The 17,198-nt window shown below is 42.2% G+C and overlaps 1 protein-coding gene across 1 annotated transcript in view; it reads right to left on the bottom strand.

The window, feature by feature from the left end:
• LOC114874393 (dynein axonemal heavy chain 2) overlaps positions 1 to 17,198 on the bottom strand; it is a 35,591-nt gene that overhangs the window by 8,476 nt on the left and 9,917 nt on the right. The window contains exons 9-46 of the mRNA XM_046287174.1: positions 16,636 to 17,155; positions 15,314 to 15,456; positions 14,560 to 14,705; positions 14,402 to 14,495; positions 13,627 to 13,797; positions 13,364 to 13,553; positions 13,195 to 13,291; positions 12,878 to 13,129; positions 12,625 to 12,752; positions 12,443 to 12,561; positions 12,255 to 12,369; positions 12,065 to 12,198; positions 11,821 to 12,014; positions 11,539 to 11,767; positions 11,329 to 11,480; positions 11,025 to 11,275; positions 10,143 to 10,363; positions 9,970 to 10,084; positions 9,331 to 9,502; positions 8,035 to 8,210; positions 7,258 to 7,420; positions 5,594 to 5,818; positions 5,239 to 5,527; positions 5,038 to 5,175; positions 4,723 to 4,893; positions 3,752 to 4,043; positions 3,566 to 3,657; positions 3,014 to 3,217; positions 2,744 to 2,949; positions 2,485 to 2,670; positions 2,205 to 2,424; positions 1,978 to 2,144; positions 1,427 to 1,647; positions 1,246 to 1,355; positions 1,073 to 1,188; positions 905 to 1,005; positions 669 to 847; positions 303 to 602 (exon numbers count right to left, since the gene is read on the bottom strand). Coding sequence (XP_046143130.1) covers positions 303 to 602; positions 669 to 847; positions 905 to 1,005; positions 1,073 to 1,188; positions 1,246 to 1,355; positions 1,427 to 1,647; positions 1,978 to 2,144; positions 2,205 to 2,424; positions 2,485 to 2,670; positions 2,744 to 2,949; positions 3,014 to 3,217; positions 3,566 to 3,657; positions 3,752 to 4,043; positions 4,723 to 4,893; positions 5,038 to 5,175; positions 5,239 to 5,527; positions 5,594 to 5,818; positions 7,258 to 7,420; positions 8,035 to 8,210; positions 9,331 to 9,502; positions 9,970 to 10,084; positions 10,143 to 10,363; positions 11,025 to 11,275; positions 11,329 to 11,480; positions 11,539 to 11,767; positions 11,821 to 12,014; positions 12,065 to 12,198; positions 12,255 to 12,369; positions 12,443 to 12,561; positions 12,625 to 12,752; positions 12,878 to 13,129; positions 13,195 to 13,291; positions 13,364 to 13,553; positions 13,627 to 13,797; positions 14,402 to 14,495; positions 14,560 to 14,705; positions 15,314 to 15,456; positions 16,636 to 17,155 — 6,999 coding nt within the window. The remainder of the gene's footprint in view (positions 1 to 302; positions 603 to 668; positions 848 to 904; positions 1,006 to 1,072; positions 1,189 to 1,245; positions 1,356 to 1,426; positions 1,648 to 1,977; positions 2,145 to 2,204; positions 2,425 to 2,484; positions 2,671 to 2,743; positions 2,950 to 3,013; positions 3,218 to 3,565; positions 3,658 to 3,751; positions 4,044 to 4,722; positions 4,894 to 5,037; positions 5,176 to 5,238; positions 5,528 to 5,593; positions 5,819 to 7,257; positions 7,421 to 8,034; positions 8,211 to 9,330; positions 9,503 to 9,969; positions 10,085 to 10,142; positions 10,364 to 11,024; positions 11,276 to 11,328; positions 11,481 to 11,538; positions 11,768 to 11,820; positions 12,015 to 12,064; positions 12,199 to 12,254; positions 12,370 to 12,442; positions 12,562 to 12,624; positions 12,753 to 12,877; positions 13,130 to 13,194; positions 13,292 to 13,363; positions 13,554 to 13,626; positions 13,798 to 14,401; positions 14,496 to 14,559; positions 14,706 to 15,313; positions 15,457 to 16,635; positions 17,156 to 17,198) is intronic.

The raw sequence follows: 17,198 nt of genomic DNA, 5'->3' as shown, positions 1-17,198 counted from the left end.
GTGGACGCGGTCCCTGCTGAATACAGGACAGGCCCCTCTCTGACCCCATACGTGGACGGTCCCTGTCCCAAACGCCTTCGTTCTGTGTTCTCAGATCTTATATATATAGTGGCAAGGTCCGTGATGGAGTACTAGCGAGAAAGGACGAGTATACGCGCGACACCTTGCGGCCATCGCAGGAAAGAGGCCCCAGACGCCGGGGCGCCATTATAATCCCCACAAAACATTTCGACATTGTTCCTTTGAAATATCTTGTTATCATTGAAATTAATAATAATAAAAATACTTAGAAACCGATTCACCTCCTCCAGCTCGTCGCTCTTGTACAAATTGGTTACTTCTCCTGTGCTCAGCATGTTGTTAACGATCTCCAGAAACTGTTCCTCGACCACTTGCGTGTCGTTGAAGAGGAACGTGCACGGTTTTCCCTCCACACCGCTCTTCATGTACAACGTTTTCAAGTCTTCGCGGAATTCCGCTAGTCTGTACTGCTTCGTGATCGAAATTTGAAAGATGCTTAACTCGCACATATAGCTGGAGATTCTTGACAACGATTGTCTACCGCTTCCCCCGATCCCTACTAGCAACATGTTACCACGGGGCTGTAAAGATTCACCAGTTTTTAGATTTACAGACGAAACGTTTAATCGATGAATTATTTAACGAACCTGAGATATCACACGAACGATACGACATATGTGCTCGATCGCGTAACGAAATAGAATTAAATTCAAACGAACTACACCGGTCGATGCATTGTACTCGTCCATTTGTTTTTCTATGTAAGTCCTCATAGCAGCAATGTCGGTTAGGTCCTCGTATATGTCCCAGGCGTTCATGAAACTACCTATGAATGTTTTAAATCAGGTTTCAAGAAGAGAATCGAACGGACTTTGAAATTTACCGAACACAGGGCTTCTTTTCTCAGGGCAGACGTTGCCGAAGGTTAACTCGAAGTACTTTCCAAGTTGATCATTGATCTGCTCGACGAACCACTCTCTATCTCTGAAGGTAAAGTTTGTATCAGTCTCCGAGAGTCTTTCGTGCTCTAAACAACTTTTAATCAACTCACTTTTCGTCGATGAGACGATCGCAGAACACTCGAAACGCTTCGTGTATCCATAGACGAAGGAACGTTTGCCTGGAGTACTGGTAATCCTTGTGACTTCGAAGCAGCCCTTGAAATACCTACATAATAAATACATAAATAAGAAATGATATATACAGAATGTAAAATTTCTTCACCTTTGATATATCCCTCAAATTGAACAGATAATGCATCTTCGCTGGAGTAGGTAACATCGTTTGGATCACATGATTGTACATATCAATGGTAGCATGAGTTATTTCATTAGCTAAATATACAAAATGATTACTTTTTAATTTCTTACATGTAACGATTTTTGTTGCGTGAATTTTTACTAACATATCCCTTTCACTTCTGCATGGAACTCTCCAATATGCTGTTCCAGCATCGTGCCATAGATCCTTACGATCTGCTTCTCGACAGGGAACGTTGTGTTGAGGACATTGAATTTCGTGAGCAACCTGTTAGTAATAACGTTACGACCTCCGCCAGGAGGACCCATAGCTGCCATCATTTGCACCTTTTGTAAATATTTCTTGTTCTGTCTCTCACGATCGTACCTTTACATCAAATTGTCAGAATGATCATATTTCTAAAATATCCTATATAATAATACGAAATGGTAACCCCAATATCGTCCCGATAGGATCAGAAATCAAAGCCAGTGATATTCAGAATCTTCCATAGAATCTACAGAGTGAAAAGAGTATACATTTCCATTTTAAAAAATTATGCAATTGTTAATTGTACTGTTTGCACTTTTAAAAATCTGGAGACCTACGGATGTAGTGCTCTTAGAACCATTTATCTTTCTCCTTTATAAAAATATTTCTTGAATATTTTGCGCAACTTGCATACGGGTTTGCTAGTACTTAATGAAAGTTGAATACCAGAATCCATATCCTATCAATTGTCGAATCAGTTCCAAAGGTGGCTGCGAGCCATAGATCTCTTTCATGGGCATATTGAAGTCATCCATAAACGCGATCAAGATTTTACCACCGATGGGAACGTACACCCCTTTCATACGTTTCTCCATCCTGCTTTCCACCGTGTCCTAAAATATGAACATCATCGTGTTTCTTGATGAATCATTCGTTAAGAGACTGAAACTCACCTGGACGTTCCTTGAAGTGGTCTGAGCAGACATGTTCAACGTGAGCACACTATACTTATTAGTATCCAGGGAATCAAGAACCGACTGCAATACCGATGTTTTTCCTGTACCTACAGGACCAACGATCATAACCGGAAATTCATTCCTTAGCAAGGAGCTTATGATGTACTCGTATCGAACGGTGTCCACGGTCGGCACGACTATTTTATAGAACGGTGTGCTGAAATTCCAAATGATCGTCACTCGATGAAATAACGTGAAAATAAATTTTCAAACTCACCCTGCTTGGATCTTCCAAACTTGAGACAATTTCTCCTCCCAGGAGACGAATGCACGTAGCCTTGAATCTACAAAATACTCGTACACCGTGTCGCGAAGGGGGTAGGAACCCTCGATTTCTCGCATATAATTGTCCACCCTATAACGACCATCTTCGTTGACCGATCCGCATACTGACCATAACATACTAGAGAGAAAATTGTTCATTTATCATTGATACATAATTCAGAATATCAAATTGAGGAGTTTTGAAACTGTACCAAAAGAGGAACCACATTTTGCAGATGATGTTGAACGAATCTCTGTCGCCTAGAAATTCAACCCCGTTTTGCGGGGTTGCTAGTACTTCCAGAAGCTTGCAGAGGGATTGAACGGCGTTCAATTCGGGTACTGGGATCAATTCTTCGCATTTCAACCGTTTAAATTCGAGGGTTGGGTCTACGTGTTCTTCGAACCGGTTTCTCATCTGTTTCATATATCATCTTTCTAACTTTTATGATTTTATTTCTTAGTAATACTTATTTGTTTACCTCTTCTGTGAATTCTACTTTGGCATTGTATTTTTGTAGCCAGCAATTCACGTACGGTCTCCAGCCTAGATCCTTGTAATCGTTGTACACCATGCCTGCACGGGAGACCGTGGCTGGTGAAGCTACGGCGAGGTCCTGCACCTCGAACAATAAGGACACTTGATCGGGCATGGTGATTCGGTCATTGTTTATCAACGTCAGAAGCTGCAAATGTATATTTCAGCAATTTATTCTTAGTACCAATTAAGTAATGCGCTGATAGGTAGGAGAAACATATTTCGATAAATCAATCAATCTCGATGTAATTAGGTTTTCGTAGGGTGGGCCAAATATCCTAGAAATTTTGAAAATTTAGAATTTGGAATTTCTGAAATATCAAAATTTTGGAATTCTAGAATTCTGAAATTTTACAATCTATAGGGACCCAATCCGAATATTTGGAAGGAACCAGGCCCACCCTGACCTCTCCCATTAGCACCATTAACTCGACTCCACGACCAATCATGTCAATTTTCTCTTTATAATTTTAAATAAATTTTAAATAAATTTTACTTTGTTGTCATCCATTACGCTGTTCATATTTTCGATCCAGTCCGCGTCCACAGGGCCGTCAAAGAGTATCCATTTCTCGTCCGGGGTATCCTCTATAAAAAAAAAGAAAAATTCTTTCGACTTTGCCCATTTCCCAGGAACGAGCTTTTCATCAAAAAAGAGAAACGGATACAGAATAGAGGATACCGGAACAGGTTTTCCGCATGATCGACGATATGACTCCGTCGTGCCATTCTCCTGTAGCAAGATTGTACTCCCCATAAAGTTCACCAAGGCTCAACGCCTTCGGATTAATGGGGTACACGTGAACGAAATTGAAGTCGGCTTTCTTGTCGTTTCTCATGCTGGTCATCGTGTTCTGCAACACCTTCCACGTGGCTGTTTTCGCAGTGTTAGACTCGCCTACGATCATGCTGGAGTGGCGAGAACTCTTCGTCTCGTACAGTTCGATCACTTTCGTCAGTATCATCGGAATCGGCTATAAATCGTGTTGAATAATTAAATTGAATGTATGAAAATTCACGTGGCTCGGGACCGCGATGTTAACAATGGTATTTAATAATCAATCGGATGGAATTTTGATTTGATTAAGCTTTCAATAATTCTTGCATTTTTCAATAATATATATGTATTGATTTTAGAATTGGTTCAATTTCAATAATACTTTTTATTATTATTATTTCAAGCTATTATTGTATGATTAAATTCCAATGAATAAAATAATTTTCAAAATAAAACGAGACTTTCCAGAATTCACCAAGAAAATTCCTCTCAATCGAAATTAATCAACCTGTTCAGGTCTCCGGTTACGTTAACGAGTATCCTTCTCGTGGGTTCTCGTCGAAGTCAAATTCAACCGGACGAACAAGGTTTCACGGGATATTGGTACCTATCATTAACAATCGCGCGACCGCGATAATAAACTCGATTGAATTTCACGCGGCACGAATTCTCGCGCTCGGATTATCGGCATTCAATATGCATCCGGTGAAATTTACAAGGACGGTTTTCCGCCTCTCTGCTTTTCCGATCGATAGACCCGATTCTCTATTAAAACGGACACGCCTTTGGGGGGGAGGAGGGAAAAAAAAAGAAGAATCGACGAAGGAGGATGTCGTTCCCTTCACGACCACCTTCAACTTCCTCTACCAGATTACCTGCAGCTTTAACTTCGCCATCTCCTTGGTTATATAACTGATAATTTCCTCGTAATCCACCGTCGGCACCTCCACATCCGGAAAGAGGTCACCGGTGATACCAAGGAACAATGGTAAGTCGTCTGAGGTGAGTTTAGCGATGTTCATATCCTTCATCGCGAGGATGATCACCTATTAATCCCATTATTATTAATAACATAAATTGTTATTATTATTATTTTGTTAAAATTTGTATTAAAGGGTTTGCTCCCATTTAGTAAATAAATAAAAAAAATATTCCTTAATTTGAACAATTTACTTATTACAAAAATGTACCTCGTCGTCAGGTAAGCCTGGATAAAGCCTCTTCTTCTTACCAGCGTACCTGGTCAACGTTACTATACCTCTCAATCCAAAGTCATAGTGATACTGTTTGCTAAGCTGTTGTTGAGCCAGCGTGTACAAAGTGAACACCTGTAGAAGCGAATTAAATTATTTTACATATCATGATCCAAGGCGTAGCCCGATCGTATTAACTTTTCTGGCCAGAACACGGGTGTTCCCGAATCCTTCGCCGAACAAATTGATCTCGGCGATCATGCTACTGTCTGGTACCATCATCGAGATAGGTCTGAACATGGATTTCAGATTGTCGGGAAGTTCGGTGCGGCCCGCGTAGCCGGGATTCATGGTGATGAATATGCCGCAGGTTTGAACCAGAGATATTTCGCATCCCTCGAACACGAATCTGCTGAGTTTCTGCGAGAGGGCGGTAAGTATCGAGAGTATCTGTTGCGCGACGACTGATAAAACCTCGATGTTGATTCTATTCGTCGAAGAGAAATTTCGATTATTTTTACATAAAACGAGAATATTGTTACCTTTTATTCACCGATTAAATTCGTCGAAGCAACCCCAGGCGCCGGTCTGCGACAATCCAGCGAACAATTTTCCCATGCTTTTGTAATCGAGTCCTTCGGAACAGTTCTGAACGATCACGTTGAAGCCTAGAGCTTTCCCGAGATCCTTTACCGTCTCGGTTTTCCCAGTGCCAGCTGGTCCCTTCGGACTACCCCCTCGATAAAGGTGTAGGGCTGTGGTCAGCGTTATGTAGCATCTATCGTTCGAATCAAATTATTGCCGAAGGATAACTTCACCTTACCCCGCACGATAGACGATCTCTGAACCTCGATAATCTACTTATTTCTTGACTCAACGCTTTCAGATAGAAATTTCTGATATTCAACGCGTGAACAAACAACGTACAAAAGTCTGCGTCAATATTTTCATATCAATCTTGTGTATGCATCAACCTAATAGCTTCGTCCTTTGCAATTAACAGAAAGGATTATATTGCAAAAGCAAAGCAGTTTGCAACCTAAGCTCCGTAAAATCCGGTCGATCGGTAAACGCAATTTTGCCTGAAACCGAAGAGAATATTCTGCATACAGAAGCACGTAATATTCGCCATTTAAGAAGGGATACAATCTTGTAACAGCATTCGAGGAGCAGCATAGTTTGCGCGACAAAATATCAAAGGAAACGCGAGGGAACGATATCGTGGCGGTCCCTTCAGGACGATACTTATCGATTTAATCGCGATAAAAGGCAAGCAACCCGATCTAATTTATGGACAGACAAGGAGGCCGTCCCGATACATTTGTTACCCTCGAAGAATTTGTCTTCGGCTGGACAAGAAAAACGCGACGACTTCCTGGAAGCCCGGTCCCTCCTAGTAATACGTCCTACCCACCCTTCCGTTATCGATTCATTCGGCTGAAAACGGATTAAAACGCTCGATCGTGGCTTGTTCGAATCCATGAATTCGTTTTACGGTAGATTGAAAGATTGTAAGTCTCTTATTTCTTGTTAAAGGGGATCGTACACGATAGATGGTCACGAAAATCGGGTCTTCTTTTTCTTTTAAGCACCAGTAATCTGATAATTAAATTTTTAATGTTTTTCGACTAAGTTGTTTTAAAAAAATTCTTTAAAATATCTATATTTTTTGACCATTTAATTTTCGCCTCCCTTAACTCGTATAACATGATTTGCAATTTATTATTTTCGACATTATAAGGATCTCCGACTTAATAACTTAGAACCCAGTAACTATTGATTAACATTAATAAACACCCTCGTCGACATTTGATCCTGATTATTATACTAGCTTGCAGTTCATTATTATTCCAGACGAAAGGGTTGACGTTTCAGGTAATTTAGCATCGAATTGCAGATAGGTATCGCGTTTGCTTTATTTCATTAACAGTAACGAACTTAATATTTCGACGTTTGGATGCGCGATTGGTTGTACTTAATAGTAAGCCGTAGCGGGGCTAATAATCGTCGCGACCTTTGACCTAATTAACTCGCATAATCGACCCTGTGACATGTTACCCAACTATTCCAGCAATTCCAATGGGAATTGCTACCAGTGACCTCCTTTCTATCACAAAATCATATCGAACGACTTGAGAACCTGATGTCCCACTGTCGCAATTAGTATTTTTAATTAACTACATACATTTTAAATTATTATCGAAAGTATTGTCTTACCGATCCGTGAGAGGTGTTATCACCAAACGTCCGGTATTTCCTAGGTACTCGTATCCGTAGATGAAATACGTGTTCGTTTGCCAGACGATGCAGTCGTCGATGTCTTTGTCCCAGTAAAACCGCAGCTGCGACAGCCACTCGAATGCTGACACGTCTTTGCAGTCTGAAACGAGGCCAATCTTCGTATCCTTATCTCGGTTAAATATCTCGATAACACTGCGGTCAATGGTGGACGATGTCGCGTTAAAAATAAAAAAATAAAATAAAAATGGGCTCTATCGTCGACGAGAGAACTGCGATTCTCTCGTATCGGTAATCCCCGATCGCGTGGATACACAACGAATCATGGAAATTCAGCTTCCGTCTATTAGTTTAATTCACGAAATCGCATTAATTGGCCGGGCAAATCGGTGACGCACGAATTTGCCAAACAGCGCGATCGGCAAACGTTGCACCTGTTCACTTAGCAATGTTTGCCGGTCATCCGAGGCAAATTGTTTCCACGGTTACAAGGGTAATACACGTTGGCCCCGTATCTATCTGGTCATTTATCTATTTTCGACCCAATACGGGAGATGAATTTACGAGGTACACCAGGGGATGGGGTCGGCCACCCCAATAACCACGTAACCCATCGTTCTAACGTCACAACACCGCAAATATCTGGTCGAATCCCATAAAATCCATAATTTGTTGCAAGTACACGAGATGCGTGTGAATTCTATGCGAAAAAAATAGTTGAAATTATAAGATCGAAATGGAAATCGGATGACTTACTCGCTCGGTACATCTTCTCGATAACGTCTCGCGCGTGTATCTCGATCACCACGATCGCTTTCAACTTCAATCGATCTAATTGGGTCAGATCGCTTCTGATCGCCTCCGAATACTTGTTCAGCGCTTGATTCTGTCGTTTTCGAAGTTTTTTCAACGGTCGTCTCGAGTCTACCAATCTAGAAATCCGACTTGCTATCAACTTTCAATCGAGGGCTTTCAAATTTCACGGTAATCGAAGCTTCCAGCTTTATTTTTCAAAGTGAAACCGTTAAAAAATAGCGGAGTTATTAAGGATACACTTAAGAAGAAAAAAAAGAAATGAATAAATGAGATTATACTGAAGCTTCAAACATTACACCCTCTTCTTATCCCAGCCTGGACATTTAGTCTGCTCGTTTCGCGGCCAAAGTGCAGCAATAGGAATTCTTTCCACTGCTCTCTGGCCATTACCTCTCGCCAGGATAATCAGCCTCTTTATCCGACACCTCTGTATCCCTTTTATTTCTTTTCCACTTACTCGAACTGTTTCCCAGGCGAGAGGGAGACACGTACCGAGCGTTGGGCGCGCACAGGGTACACCTCTTTAACCGTAACACGAACGTTAGAACCACGGTCCCGGGACGGAGAGGATTTTCTACGACCCGGCTAGGGACACAGAGGGATGGAGGGGTTAAATTATTCGCAGTACGGGTAGTATATGCAAACGAGGGAAGGAAGGGTGCATACCGTGGGCGGTGTGGCTGGATCGCAGCACCAGAGCCGGAATATGCAAAATTTCCCTTATTAGAGTTACAGTCTGTCTCACAAGAGCGTGCCCGCTATATCTTCGTGAAAATTTATCTCCCGTATAAAATGGTACACTATAAAGTACGTATGAAACACCATTAGGTATTTAATTGAACCTCTGTCCTTCCTATCAATTCGATATATTTAATCAATTAGCTTCGTCATTTATTTCATATCACACACCCTGTAGTTATTAACAGATTCTTTGATTAAGGTAATTGATTTCGCCCTCTATTAAATATCAGAGAAATTTTTGTGAGACAAACTGTACCATGTCCCTCTATCTACGACTCAACCCTTTCAACTATAGTTCCTCTCATTTTCTCCGATGTACCCGTTTGCATCTTCTCACCGTTCTTCCCTCGTTGGTCGTCTTCAACAGCCTTCAGGCCGCTTCGCTAGATTCAGTTTCCTCTAACCCACCCCCTCTGTGTGCTCTATCCCTGTTTCAATCCCCCCGTCAGGTACGCCGTAACTAACGTCGCTAAATTTTCCAACTGCATAGCTCACTTGCAGTGCAGCAGGCTACGGGTGCAGTCCGCCGTCCACTGGATCTGAGTGGATGTAATTCCTGGTTGGCCCGGCCAGTCTTTCACCCACTTGTCGCGTTTCGCGATCATTTTTCGAAGGGCGGCTCGACACTGTCGCAGCACCTCGCGCAGGGTCGCTCTCATCGCGGTTTCTGCAATTGTGACAAGCGAACAATTTTCTTTATTTTTTTTTTTCCTCTCTCTATGCTTTTGTTGCGTTGCCATTTACCCTTATCCACTCGTCGACACTACGACGAGCAAATTGTGTCCCTTTCGGGAAAAATTGTTACCGGATGGGCCCTTTAGAGCGGTGGATAAAAGCGTCGGAATGAAACGCCATGGTTAACCCCCCACCCTCTGCTGCCCCCTTTTTTGCACTGCTGCCAGATGCTCGCTCGTACCTGGTTAAATCGGATTTTCGACGGGGATGAAGAGAACGAGTTTCGCTATGAAATATTTCGTTAGTCGCGAGGTATTTTTTTTTTGTTCGTTCTTTTCGGTTGCTGCAAATGGTGTAATTTAGCTCTGCTCTTTAACAACCTGGTCGGAGGGAGCGCTAATTAGGCTCGTCTCTCTTTACGTTGATATATTTAGGAATTTAATACCAATCGATACTTGCCTATGTCGCATAGCCATATCTCTACTTGTCCTTCGAGGAGCACCGGTTGAGAGAAGCTGACGTATTCTCCTTCAATGGAGAACATTCCTATGGCTAGGTTCTTGCCAGTTGGAGACTATCAAGCAAATTAATTAAAAAGACGCCCCTTTTAAAAAAGTTCCTTAATTACTTACTTTGCTCAGGTTCAGAGATTTAATATTTTCAAACAGTTTCTTGATATGGGGCTGTATGAGGTCCGGTTTCTTCGCGTTCGCCAGTATCTCGAGGAGATCGTCGTTGGAGATGAAGTAGAACCTGGGGAACACGTGTCGTTTCGTCTCGAGGTACTGTTCCAGGGTTCGTTGCATCAACTCCAGTTGGTCGTGGATTTTAATCAGAACATCGAGCAGGCCGGCTGCAAGCGTGAACAGAAATTGAGTGGGACGAAGGAAAAAAGAAAGCTCAAGCGCTTCCTGTACACTGGATTTACATTATTTTATAGCCACCCCGTAGCTTCGGTTCTCATTTTTCCCCTCCCCCTTTCTTTTCTCCCCCTTTGAGCCGCCATCGTCGACGACTACGACGCGCTGCATATTTCTCTTTTCTTTTCCTCGTTTACCCCGTGCTGCAATCGCTCGGATATTACGACCAACCTGTTCCCGCCCGCCAAATTACAATGCATTACGTTGTACCGTATGTTTTGACGATTTCTACGACTACAATTTTGTAGCACCTGTTCTTCTTCCCCCTTTTTTTTCACGAGAGCTAAGAGTTTCATGTGATTTTTATGAGGTCACTTAATGAAACTTTGTCTCATGAATTCGGAGTTTCATTTCTACGACCAGAAATTATTTTATAAACATTAATCTAGAAGATAAAAAGATTCTGATTTTATTTTATTCAATTTTCAGCTTCCTGTTTCAATTAAATAATAAAAAGGGTAGCAAGGATTTTTCATTATTTTTCAACCGAAGGTAAATGGACTATGAAAACGCAGGGGATATTTTTTATTCTCCAATGTAAAGGTAAAAAATTGTTCTCTCGTTAGTTTCTTTCTTTTTTTTTATGATACATACGTGGTTGGTGCGTGGCTTGTAGAGCCAACCCGAAGTCCGCCATTCGCGAAGTGATTTCGATCCACAGTTTGGTCAATTTGTCGTATTCATCGGTTTCCTTGGGCAATTGTTTCCTGATATCTTCTGTGGTGAATATATTGTCCATGTACATGTAGCCACGTTGAATTATCATGGTCATTTCGAGGACCTCGTTTATGGTCGAAAGGGTTCGTTCCCAATAATCGACGTCCGAGGCAAAGGGCTCGACGAACCTGCAATCGACAACTCCTAAACGATGTTACATCTTTAAATAAATTCATCGAACCTTGTTGTTTTCATAGCAGACAACTGCATCTGATGTTCTTCCAGAACTTGCACTATTTCATCCATGGTCCTCAATCTGAATATACCTTTCTCTTTATACGGAACCATTTCTATGGGCATCTTTGACCAGATCTCGCGGATGTGTTGAAGGCCCTGCAAATAACAATAGAAAATTGCCATCATCGTATTCGTTATCGTTGAATTCACTCACAATTTCAATAGATAATTCCATGGTAGCCGAATAGGAAATCTCGCTGATTTGTTCAGCGAAATTCTGCAGTTGCATTTCAGCAATGACCTCCAGGGTGAAATCATTCGATGTTTCATCGAAATCGCGATCGACGATGTCTTTGACCCTTTTCCAGTGCCGCGGCCTCATCGCTGGGTTCTTCAGGTCGGTGATCAGAGGAAGGGTACGTCTGAACTGGTCCACTCGTGTCCTGGGAGCAATCGATATTAAAAAATATCTAAATAATAATAAAATTGTCATTACCTCGAGTGTTCAAGGATCTCCCAGTTCTTGTCCTTGAGTTCTCGACTAAGGCGATTTAGCTTTCTGAATAGAACGTTCGCAGTGTTCTCCATTTCGTCCATCTCGATCTCCCAAAAATTGTCCGTCCTGTATTTGTCCCATGCCATGTTCCATTCGTTGGTCACCTCCCACACCAGCTCGATTGCTTCTAAATCCTAAAAAAGAATTTTGCTGCATTCATTCCAGGACCAAGAGGTACGATTACCTTTTCAAGTAGTTTGAGTTCGGCGTAATCAGGATGACTGATGCCAAACATAGCCAACTGTGACTTCAGATTATTCTCTCTGCTCCTTAGGCCTAAAATTTCTCGACGAATATGTGCTAACCAGGTGAAAGCATCTATGGAGTGAAAATTAAAGTCAGTATTTGTATCGTTGATGTTTCGGAAATGATACCTTTCGCGAGCCATTCGGATGTAAACGGGCCAGTGTCAGCAAATTTGGCAACCAGCGCTATCACTTCGTCCTTGAACATCACCGTATCGTTCAGTAAGAGTTTCTTGAATTCCTCCTGGAAGAACAGTACTTGTAAGAGACAGTTTTTCATTTTCTTATTATTAATAAGGTGATAGAAAGGCAGTTGCCTTTTTTTCTAGTAGCATTCCTTCAGCGATGCCGAGGATCTCCAGATACGCGTTCCAGGAAGGCTGAATATCTTGCAATTTCCGTCTGAAGTCGAACGACATCTGCACTTCGTACTTGTCTGCGGAAGAAAAGGAATAAACGAACGATGTAACAATGAAATCTGAAGCATTTAGAAGCTCACGTAAAGAATCGTATTGTTCCTGGATCTTCGGGAACTCCGCTTCCTCCCGAGGAATCTCCGAGGTCAGCCTCTGGAACAATTGCATCGCGTATTGCATGCTGATCAGATCTGTCGGCTCCTTTTGGATTCTGCGAACGAACCAATTGATCGCGACACGGTGAGAGACAGTTCTCCATAAACCGATGGAAATGTTCTCGAGATATGTTGACTTTCGCGTATTCATCTTAACCGATATCGAATTTTCCTCGCTCACTTCTTCGAGTTCTCCGCGATGTAGTGATAAACGTGGTTCATCATGTTCTCCGTTTGTCTCAACAAAAGCGTCATCAATTTTTGCTGCCAGACGGAACATTCTTCAACGATAGCGCCCTTCAGTCCATCCGCGTTCACGTCGAGGAAGTGCACAGTCATCACTGTATCCTGGACTTGAACATTGTTCGCGATTATCAAGTACCTGATGATGTCTGCGTCGAAGGTTTCCGGGGTAGGCTTCAGTTTCTCGTACCTGAAACAATGAAAATTCGTGTCTTCGTCAGAGATGAACGATTAATGATCCCATTCGAAATCTACCTCTGCAGGTACATCTCTCTGTTAACCTCCCACACTTCATGAAAGGGTTCCCAGGCTTTCAGATAATTTTGCACCTGAACAAAACAGTAATTCACCTCTATAAAAATGAAAAATAAAATATCAATATAAATTGATCGAAATAGTCGTTCAATTTCAGAAGATATACAACCATCGTTGAGCTTCTGTTGAAGATTCAGCATCTCTACGTCGGTCTCGTAAAATTTCCAAAACGGAGGGATGGCTAAGTTCAATCGGAATTTATCTACCAGACGATGAAACTTTTTCACGGGTTCCAACAGGTTGTCGAAGATGGTCGAGATGATCGTGGAGATTTCTGTTAAATCTGGGACGAAGCTTATCTATAATAACAAGGACCTTTGATTTCTGAAAAATTCATAAATTCATTTGTCAATTTAATTTATTCAAATATACCTTGTTGTCGATCAGATCGATGTGCACCAAAATGAGCGGCGATGGCGGTGTCGTGCCATCTCCGTGAAGAGCATTGTACACGGTCTCCAGAGATCCTCTTAGACATAATCTAAACGATTCGCTGATCAACAGGTCGATCCTGTTCAAGTACACCTTCCATTCGTCGAGGGTCTGCGATTAAAAATGCGTTCGCGTGAGAAATTGAACTGCTATTCGCGATCTAGCTTCACAACGGAAGCTACGATTCCTCCGGTTGTTTGCGGATTAAGGGAACCGGAGGACACGCGCGTTCCTAGAGGCAGTCACGTCACGCATCCGACGTATCGTAACGCGGATCGGTCCGCTCTACGTTTCTCTGCTCGAAAATTGCTTCGCATAGCCTGCAGGGATAACGCGGGGACATTTTGCGAGAATTCAAGCTCGTGAACGGCTGCTTTACACGCCGTTTTGTCGCCGATTCCGGTAGACAGGAACGAGCGAACCAACGAGGACGACGTTCCCGGTTTGAGAATGGAACCGTCGCCAGACAGGCAACGAAACAACGACGAGTATTTTCTATGCGACACAGGCTCGCGGTAGTTAAGAATTTTTATCGCGGAAAAAGGAGCCGGGGAACGACGGTGTTTCTGTGATTGTAGGTGGAAATATTTTAACGCGTCCCCTGGGGAGGGAGATTTAAAAGCAGAGTCGAAAATTATACGACACTGTGATTGAGAAATATTTCTATCGAATGCGAAAGATAATAAGAGCCTAGGTGTTGAAATTTTTAACGTACATCTTCTATGACTTTTCTGAATCCGTCGTAAATAACCAGTACATATTGGATGATCATTCTATGTTTATCTTTTATCGTTTCAAACGCCTCCTCCCTGTAACAAAACAATTTTATCTTATCCAATAAATTATTCAAACTCTGAGTTGCTTCTGATTTACCTGCACGTTATCAATTCCTCCTGCAATTCCTGCAAAGTGTACGTGTAATTCGGTCTAATTTTAATCATGCTGGTTACGCAGAGGCTCTCGCATAATCTCATGATCTCCAAGTTCGATTCCTTGTAAACATCGATGAACTCTTGCAACTGTACGGAGAGACGTAGATAGGAATAACCGGGAAACGTTAAACGGGTACGATTGCACAGCTTGTAAACTGCACTGGTGTGTCCAGCTTTGCCCTTGGTTGCGGCCGAATTCCGTCGATTTGAACAGGGTAACGAATGGCCGCAAACACCGTTGCCCGGATATCCGCTATTGTTATTCGGTTTCCGGCGGCACGCGTACTTCTTGCTTAATTAAACAAACAAAGGCCCGGTATCCCACTTGGACCGGGTCAAAATTTAATTTCGCCTAGGACACAGCCGGACTGGGTGCATAAATTTTCGTTCCGTACGCATAGCAGGGTTTGCCAACCGACGTGTAATAGGTGACGGTGAAACGAAGTGTATACCCTCCTATCCATAAGTCATGGGACACCTTACCATTTTCGAATAAATTTGGATACATCGCGAATATCCTTATTTATTTTTCCCCCGTTGCGCTGGCACTAATTATTATCTGTTCATGCATGATAATCACCTCGAGTAGAGCGATGGAATACGTTAACGTATCGCTACGCGTTTAATATCGTTCATTTAAACATAAACCTCGAATTATTAAATGGCTCATGACTTATGGACGAAGGTGTACCTACATTTGCCGTTTCGTGAAAGCAATCCTCGATGTATGCGTCCATGTACTCGGAGTTCCATGTCAGCCTGCCTATGCCAGGATTGATCTTCCTGTCTAGCTGGCGAATTAGCTCACGGAACAGCTCTTGTTCCGTAACGGACAATGCTGAAAAAAAAAAAAAGGGAACATAAAATATCACCTTTCTTTCAACATCATTCACCACGCGATTATCTGGAAACGCTGAACAAACAGGGCTGTTCAGATAAAAAGCATGCGGTAACATGAAAATTTTAAGCGAATTCAATGGTAAATCCAGAAGGACAGCTCTCGTTCGGAACAATTTTTGAAATAACAACCATGTTAAAAGTTGCAACGGACAATCCGCTTTATTTGCGCATACTTTTACGATTTTTATCCATTTCAGACATATTCAAACAATTATAGAGGTACTACACCTGATCATTTCAATATGTTATTCTGCATTGCTGATTGTTTTGATTTTTTGCACTCGTATGCTTTTCTTTTTTTTAAATAATTTCGAATGAGGAATTTGAAACAATTTCAAGAAGCTGCGAAATGTAGGAATATCTTGTATAGGCACGAAGCACGTGCCTTCAATTAGTTTGTATAATCGAGATTCTAGAGTGTCTGCTTGCCGTTCCGGGTCTAAACTTTCCACCGGTTTTGATATTTTATAATTGTGGTCGCTACTTCGGTTAATAACACGCAGCGGCGCGTTAAAACCGAGCAAGAAAACGCTCGAGGTATTTCCCTGAGAAACGTACTCGAGCAACTATTTCGCAATTTCCCGGGAACCGATGTGCAAACCCGAAGTTTCGCGCTGCTTTTAACCCTTGAAACTTCAAAATATTTGTCGGTACTCGTACGAACACGTGGCCGGCAGTTAACTGGATTTATATCCACAGAGAGAGAGAGAAAAAGAAACATTCTTATAAAATCGTTTCATTCTTATCCCTTTGCTTTTCACCAAAACAAGCCCGTGCAAAATCAAAGCTTTGCATCGTGGTTGCTGGCTTCGTTAAACATCAATTTACAAACTCGATGTATCAGAAAATGTACGCCTAACAGAATTTCCTGTGGCGAGGGAAGTTTACCAGGACCTCTTTTGGAAGAACTAATTTTCTGAATTTCACCCGGAGGAAAATTAATAACAGGGAAACCAGACGTGTCACGAATTTCGTAATTGAAATACCCAAAGCCGAAGGAAACTCGGCTAACTGTGTAGGATGCGGAAACAGCCGAATGCGTCGATAATTAACGAACACGGTACGCGGAGAGAGACATCTCGGAAAATTTTCCAGAAAATTGACATTCCCAACGAACCTTGTATCGCTTTATTGTAACCGATGATTACAGCGATCACACCCTCGAAGGCGAAGTGCAGGCTGTCCCATTTGTCAAAAATGATCCGGATGTGAACAGGTATGGTGAATTTCAGATTGATCCAATGTGTTGCCTCGTGGCAGAGGCTCAAAATATCTGGATCGATGTTGCACTCGAGCAATCCGTAATTCGAATCGCTGCGTCTCATTAAAAATCGATCTAACTTTGCCCGAGGATTGTCGCCCACTTGATAGATCCATTTATGGTAAATATCATGGACAAAGTCTTCGATGGTTTTCATAAATATGTCGTGTTGATTGTACACTTCTACGCTGAGGCCGCAGTAAGGCATCCATATAGATTCTTCCAATAATTCCCTGGTCGATTGGAGACGAGCACCCTTCATCCTGAGACACAAAGCTCTGCCCGCGTAGTACGGTGTCATCGAAGGATATTTCTCAGTCTCATCCAGGATCTCCTGTTTGGTGCTCTGGATATCGTCGCTGAAGAGCTTCCATATCTGCGAAAGGTCAACGATCTCGTTAAAAAGTTTCTCGAAAGCA

The sequence above is a fragment of the Osmia bicornis genome, chromosome 9 (genome assembly GCF_907164935.1).
Source record: "Osmia bicornis bicornis chromosome 9, iOsmBic2.1, whole genome shotgun sequence".
Classification (NCBI taxonomy): domain Eukaryota; kingdom Metazoa; phylum Arthropoda; class Insecta; order Hymenoptera; family Megachilidae; genus Osmia; species Osmia bicornis.
This window is presented reverse-complemented; position numbering and strand designations above follow the sequence as displayed.